This window comes from Notothenia coriiceps, unplaced genomic scaffold, assembly GCF_000735185.1.
Source record: "Notothenia coriiceps isolate Sejong01 unplaced genomic scaffold, NC01 NC01_scaffold00015824, whole genome shotgun sequence".
NCBI classification, from domain to species: domain Eukaryota; kingdom Metazoa; phylum Chordata; class Actinopteri; order Perciformes; family Nototheniidae; genus Notothenia; species Notothenia coriiceps.
The window spans coordinates 1-7,948 of NW_011348525.1; the positions used below are offsets into that span (position 1 = coordinate 1).

Here is a 7,948-nt window from a genome sequence, read left to right on the forward strand (position 1 = left end):
AAACACTTCAGACGTTTTTTATATATTTGTATATATCTGAGACCTATGCTACTGCCTAAAAATAGCATGATAGGTGACCTTTAAAAAAGAAAAAGTAGTTTTGAGGTACCTTCACTGAGTATTCTCAGTTTATGCTACTCTATACTTCTCCTCCACTACATTTTAGAAGCCAATATCGTATTTGTTAATCCATTACATTTATTTTACAGCTTTATTTACTTTTTTGGTATGGATTATTAGCTAACACAAAGTCTAAATCAATTAAATACATTTTTACATATATGTTTAGGTTAATATATCCAGCTGTCGTATATAAAGCTATTCAAATTAGCTCCACCTTTACCGGTTGTGATAAAAACATAATGGTAACGCAGTAACTAGTGATTCTGAAATGGGCCATTAAGCATGAGGAGTACTTTGACTTTTGGTACTTTAAGTATGTTCTGAAGCTAATACTTTTGTACTTTTACTTAAGGTAAAATGCTTGACTTTTCCGCTTAAAAAAAACTACTTTTGAAATCTAGTATTGCTACTTTTACTTGCGTACAGGATCTGAGTACTTCTTACGGCAGCTCATTGTGGAATAGCCTCTCAACTGAGACACGGGGTTGTCCCACTCTCAATAGCTTTAAAAGGTCAACTCAGAGAATGGATGAGAAACAAACAGACGTGTAATCACCGCTAAATGCACTTTAACACAGGGGTATCTCCTCTTGCACCTTACATGTCGTAGCTGCTACATTGTAGTGCCATGTGGTAAATACTTGTGTATGCTGCTCTTGCTCTCTTGCACTTTTTGCATATCATGTATTTTGTTTTTGCTATGTTTGTAAAATGTAATTTTCTTAAATGTTTTATGTGAGGGACTGCAGATGGAAATGAGCTCGAAGCTACATCTGGCACTGTTACGCTTGACACGTTTGAATGTTTTAAGTGTTCATTACTGTGCATTGTCCCTGCCAAATAAACGATTAAATAAATTTAAAAAAAGATATGGAAAATCCACCCAAATGACCCCAGAAGTGGATTTTTTACTAAACCTCTCTAAAAAGGTCAAATTTCACTTGTTTTGCATCAATCTTGATAGAGGGTACTTCTTATATGTTGTAGTTTGGATTCCTAAAGCTTTTAGTCTACTAACCCATCACTCAAGGGTGGTTTTCACGTTAAGTAATGTTTTGTTTTTGGACGGACACAATTACATTTTATCATCTGAATTCACTTTAAAATAAAAACATCTATATTGATTCAGACTTTTCTACATCCAACTCACAGGTTTATCATTACTTTGAGAAAAAAGATTATTAATTTACCCCCTTTAGAAGGGAAGATATGGTCATTTGTTCTGGGAATGTCATTTTCGAGCCTGAGACCTGAAAAACAGGCTCGGGGCTTAACAGGTTGAAATCCACCAATCAGAAGAGAGTTCTCTCGTCAACCCGTACTCACCATGTTTGCTTTCCCCTCTTCTTTCGTCCAGGATTTGGAAGATGATCATTCCTGCGCCTGCCCTCAGGGCTTCTACGCGAAAAACTGTGAGATTATCGCCATGACTTGTGCAGATGGGCCGTGTTTTAATGGAGGAACATGTGTGGAAAACGTCTCCGATGGATACAGCTGCCGATGCCCGACCGGGTTCATGGGATCAAACTGCGAGAAGAGAATCGACAGATGCAGCAGCAACCCCTGCGCTAACGGTACGAAACACCTCAATATCAATATTAACAAGAAGGAAAGGAATTCAAAAACACCCGGATCTCTTTTTTGGTCCACTCCTGTCAGTACTTGCCAGCTAGGTTACATTTTTACAGAATCCACAAAACAACAGCCTGGCCTTTTTTGTTTGTGTCGGCTGATACAACTCTGTGATAATCTAGAAGTTCAGACATGTAGGCGGCCGACATTCATCCACTTCCTGTAATCAGTTTCTCCTCCATTTCCCTGTGAAGCAGATATTGATGTATGTCGAGAGTCTTGGCTTTGTGCCTTTTCCGCTTTGTGAGAATTAGAGGATTGAATTGTGTTTGAGGGTTTTTGTTTTTAGAAGCTGTGAGCTACTTGAAATCTTACCTGTGTTGTTGGTATACTAGTTGGAGGTTTGCCAAGCAGCCAAAGTGTCCTGCTACTACTGGAGAACTAGAAACTGTTATGCAGGTTAAACAAAGATTATGTAACCATGGATCCAAAGCGAAGATTGAGCTGCAAAAGTGGTTGAGGTGTTTTTTTATAGTTTTCTTATCTGGTAGTTCATCTGCTTATAGATCTTGACTTGGTTCACCTGCTGCAGGCTGTTTAGAAATATTTAGACATTTTTCTCACAGTTCGTGACACATACCAACCGGTTGAACGCTGTTCATCATGAAGGGTGTTGAAGGGTTATCTTGCATTAAGTTGGAACAGTATGTCATTTAATAACAGTACTGATCTGTTTTGTAACATAATAGAACAGTGATTGCCTCAGTGCAAAGGCAACTGCTTGAAAGCAAGGACTAATAAGTTAGAGTTGTTTGATGATAGTTAACCCATTACGGTCAATGTGAAAGAAACTCACATTTCTCCCAGAATGCAGACATGATGTTTGGGTTTAAAGCTTCTCATCAGATATCTGAATGCATGTCAAACTCCTCGATTGTCACGTAGGAGCCGCTGAACTCGTCTTATCTTCAGTCTGTCAACATCAGCACGTCTTACCTCATTGTTGCAGCCACAAACACGTCTGTTTTTAGCAGGAGTTTATCTGTCTTTCTCTACCTGGTTGCACTGTTTCTGGGCAGAAATCCAGCACTGGCAACCGTTCTCAGCTAACCACGGTTCATTCTCAATGGAAATGCTTGGTCTTGTGTGCCAAAAAAAAAGTTTAACAAGAGAACTCAGTCCGTTGCACCTCGCTTTGGCACGCAAACTGTTTGTGCACCATGTTTGGATGCACGTTTACTGCAGGTAAATTGCTCTTTTATAAAGCATACCATTAGTTTCCATTGGGTGACATGTGGTGGAACAAGTTTCTGCAAGTTTAATTTGGAATTCTTTCAACTATTAAGGGTTGTTACAAATCAGGTATTAAAAGCTTAAGAGTAGGGATGTTTTTACAACCTCCTCCACCTGTTCTCATGTATTTTCTGTTGAAGCAGACAGATAATCAGGATCAGACGGCTCCTTACAACAAAAACTTAATCACCTGAATGTTACACAGTTATCGTTTTGAGTTGTCTCTGAGGGTCCCAGCTCAGTTTTCAGTCGTCCCATAGGTCCTCATTAGTCTGCAGAAACCCGCCGCCTGTTTATCTTCAATCTGTAATCTTTCCTACCTCTCAGCGAGCTTCACAGGGGGAAAAAAGCCTCTCATAACTGCAGAGTGGTTGCTGGTAACTTCGCTCTGTTTACAGTGTTGCAACACATCAGCTGCACAGAACAACCAAATATGGAGCTGATACACGAGTTTGTTTTTACAGCGTTTATTCTGCAGATTGAGTCTGAGTGTGTCGACCCCACAGTCGTTGCAAAACCAGTGTCCTCTCGCCTACTTCCTTTCCAAGTTAAATGTCAAACAGAAATGGGTTTGCAAGCTTTAAACCAAGCGATCATTTATGATCTCCATACAAATAATCGTGGGAAATTAGATAATTCTGTGGATTACTGCTGGTCTGTTCCTAATTCACAAAAAGCTCTTCAGTGTTTTATAGTAAACTCCACTGATACTGGAAAACATTCCCTCAGGATGTTTCTAATCACACACACATGTCACTCCTGCTGAGTGTCAGCTGTTGAGAGGAAATGTAATAAACATGTGTTCCTCCCTCTTCGCCCCTCTCTCTTTTTTAGTGCTAATGCTAATATTAAGTCTCGACTCTGGCGCCCCACAAGGCTCCATCCTTGGTCCTCTGTTTTTTGAATTCACATGCTGTTAAAAATATGTAATCTAATATGTTTGGATCTGCCCATTTTATTTAGTTTACATACTTAACTCCTATCTCTCTCTCTCTATATATCTCTATCTATCTATCCATCTATCTCTCTCTCTCTATATATCTCTATCTATCTATCTATCCATCTATCTCTCTCTCTATCTATCTATCTATCTATCTATCTATCTATCTATCTATCTATCTATCTATCTATCTCTCTATCTATCTATCTATCTATCTATCTATCTCTCTATCTATCTATCTATCTATCTATCTATCTATCTATCTATCTATCTATCCATCTATCTATCGTCTATTCTTTATGTAAATATATTTAACATGTTCAAACAAATGCACAACTTTTTACTTTGCTATCTTGTTTTAATAATTACTTTATCACTTTATTTTTGTTGATTAGTATTTTAATTGAATGAAAAAGAAAAGTGCAATATCTTATCTTTATCTTTTTAAGCTTGCATTTTTAACTAAACTCTCCTCTGCCTTTCTCTCTAAAGGTGCTCAGTGTCTGGAGCCCGGTAATCCAGACATGTGCCAATGTCGCCCCGGTTTCTCGGGCCTTCGCTGCGAAACAAACATCGACGATTGCTCCAGCAACCCTTGCCGAAACGCCGGCACCTGCGTGGACGGCATCAACGATTTCACCTGCACGTGCACGCTCGGATTCGCCGAAAAAGATTGCTCCGTGCGAACCAGTCCCTGCGACCAGTTCCCGTGTGAAAACGGTGGGAAATGTTTCACACATTACACCGGCCCAGTGTGCCAATGTCCAATGGGTTTCATGGGTGCTAGATGTGAATACAACCAACCAACTGCAACTCCTCCAGATAAGGATTCGTCTCCAGCGTTGATCGCCGCCATCGCTCTTGGTATCGTGACGTTAATTCTGCTCGTTGTTGTTGGCGTTCACATTATGAGGCAGCTGCACCGCGGCTGGAAGCTAACGGCTATCACCCGGTCGGTGAAGAACGACCTGGAGGCGGTGAACAATCGCAACGCAATGATTGGTGGACTACCAGGGTCACCACTGAGGGAAAAGGAGGCCTTCCTCATACCTGGGGGGCAACTTAAAGTGTCCAATAAGAACGCAGCGCTGGTGGAGAACGGTGGAGACAGCATGGGTATTTTCAGAAACAAGATGGCGGACTGTAACTTGGCTAAAGAAGAGCAACGCCTGGCCAAGTTTGACCTGTAAGAACCTAATGATAGTTTCAAGTTTCATCCTTTCTTTGTCTCCTTCTCTGAAATCTCATCTGTTCTGTATACAAATGACTTCTTGTGAAATGTTTCCAGAGTAATAACTCCATCTCTCTGTTTTCTCCTGCAGTAAAAAGCGTGACTCGACAATCATCGTTCCTCCTCTTGGGTTCGGAAAGGACAGTCTTTATCAACCGGTTTACATCATCCCGGAGAAGATGGAGCAGTGTGTGTTTGCTACTGAGGTGAGGACCGAATACCAACACAACCACACAAAACAATTCATATAAATGAAGCTGTGTTTGTTCAATTTGACCCATCAGAAATCGTCCTGTACGCTCACGACTAACCGCTGTTTCTCTCTCTCTCTTCTCAGGTTTAACCTCCACACCAACTTTCACGCTGAAGACCTCAAACTTCGACATCCAGAGGATCTATTCTACACATGATATGTTATTTAATATTTATTACTGCTGCTCAATGGAAAGAAACAAAAAGAAAAAGGACTTGTTTTCTGCTTCGATATTGACAATGATCGGATGACAATGATTCTGAAATGAAAAGAAAGAAAGAAGAAGAGAGAGGAGGGAGTGAATGTCCGGCGTCATTTGCACTATTTATCTTTTTTTATACTTTTGAATCTTAATATAATATCCCTGTCTGTGTATCTGTATTTCTTTTGGATGAAACGTGAACAAGAAAAATACTTTACAACCAATCGGAAAGACCGGTGCCTTAGCTTCCTTATCGTCGCGTGTCCTGTACAATCTCCTAATCATCAGATTTCTACAAGAAATGGAGACGGAAACTTTTTGATCCGAAGTTAAACCACCTGAACTTTTCCCGTCTGAAAGCTGAAGTGGACAGCTCTGTGACTCCGTCCATTTTCGTCTCTGTTTTGCTGTCTTTGAAAGTGAAGCATCACATCGTGGCCTGTTAGAAGAAACCTTACAATCCTGCAGACTCTGAAGTGCCTCTTCTGCAACCGGACTCCAATCCAATGACTTTAATCGTGTCACAAATCCTGTATTTTACGAGACCAGGAAACATGTATCACTGGAGACATTTATTTTAAACTGTGATGTTTCAGGTGAATCAGGGAGAGTTCGTAACTCCATCAACCACCAGCTGTTTCCCACACGTTCACCTCATGAACAGATAATCTACCTTTTGACAATTTATAAAATATATATGAAAAGAAAAGTAGGCTGGATGAAGGTCTAGCCAAGCTGGATTCATCTTGCAAATCATATCATCGTTTTTCCGTTTGTCTTCCTGTGATTCTACCACGTTTATTTTTATACCAAGTTTATTTTTTTATGAATCAAAAAGCTAAAACTTGCTGCCTTTATAAACCACTGCAAGTTATTTTAAAACAATTTAAAATACACCAGCTTCTGTTCTGCATCGCAGGCACAGCTCCGGGTGTTAAGTGGTTATTTTTTTAAAAAAAAAAATACCTTGAAGGACCACGGAGAGAGTTTTTTATTCCTTTTTTTAATTACCTAATCTATTTGATACCAAAAATACGTGTCGTTTCTGTGTAGTCGTGTCTTTGTATTATCTTCGTTAATTTAAGAAAGCAATGCAATGTGTACATATCTTCCAGAAAATAGTTTTTCCCTATTTAATTTAGACTTTTTGTAAATAATTGTGTATTTATGAAAGAGAATTGTATATATGTCTATGTTATTGTCTCTGTCAGAATCAAGAAATATATTTTTTCAGAAATAAATTAGTAAAATAACGTCATTGTGTTGTTTCATTTTCTTACACTTGTCACATATTGACTCAATTCATTCAAGATTCAAAGGTTTTATTGGCATATGCACATAAGCTACATATCGATGTATAAAAGACATCAAAAAGGTTAGCTCTGAGTGTTAGCCATGCTAATGTAAACACCGACCATATTACGTTTTTTTTTTCATTTTACGTGTTTTGCTCAAAATCCCAAACAGATCACCCATTCTAGCCATGCCTCATATCCCTCTATTTCACTTCCTGTTTCCAAAGTGCTGATTCTGGGTATAAACAGGTCTCTCTTGAGATATCTGTATAAATAAAGGCAAAATAAAAAAATTAAGCTTTTTTTTTTTACGGAAATAAAATAAGAGGGGGCGGAGCTTATGCCGGCTCATGCGAGACCTGGCAGATATTGTCTAAAATGCAAGGATTATTAGATCAAGGATTATCTCTGAAACAGTATGGAGCTCAAAGGCTTTCTCTCTTGCCGGTTATACCACAAGGTGAGTTCCTTTTTACTTCCTGCTTCTTCACACACATGCTCTCCAGTACAGGTTAGCTCTGAGTGTTAGCGATGCTAATGTAAACACCGACCATATTACGTCCAAAACAGTCGGGCATTGTTTCTGATAGCAACGTTTCTGATAGGGCCGTGGGTCCACATTTCAGATATTACGTCATATCGGATGCAAATCTGGATCAGCTCCGTTGTTCCCCCGTTTTTAGAGATTTGGGTACGGAGGAAAAGAGAGAGGGTTTTATTTCCTGACGCTGCGTGAGTTCCCCGACACACCGGGGACACATGTTGATGCAGAAAAGACATCAAAAAGTGCATTTTGCATGATAGGTCCCCTTTAACTAATAATAACAATAATCACATGAAAAAACCCAGGAAACTAGGCGTTTTGGGTCCGACAGATTGAATAAGAGGAGACGCTCCACCAAGTACATACATACCTATTATTATTATTTATTACATATTTGTTTTATCCCCCTGGAGTAATCACTGCACTTTGCGTGTATTTGTTGTCGTATGTTGTGATGTTTTGGTTTTGATGGCACCTTTTAAAAGGGAGAAGCTT

The 7,948-nt window shown here is 39.4% G+C and overlaps 1 protein-coding gene across 1 annotated transcript; it reads left to right on the forward strand.

Moving 5' to 3' along the window:
- The first annotated feature begins 1,211 nt into the window (after positions 1-1,211).
- On the forward strand, positions 1,212-6,861 carry LOC104949278 (delta-like protein C). Its single transcript, XM_010775611.1, has 4 exons — positions 1,212-1,697; positions 4,421-5,114; positions 5,251-5,365; positions 5,497-6,861. The coding sequence occupies exons 1-4, from the start codon at positions 1,451-1,453 to the stop codon at positions 5,500-5,502; spliced, it is 1,062 nt and encodes a 353-aa protein (XP_010773913.1). The 5' UTR covers positions 1,212-1,450; the 3' UTR covers positions 5,503-6,861.
- Positions 6,862-7,948: the final 1,087 nt, after the last annotated feature.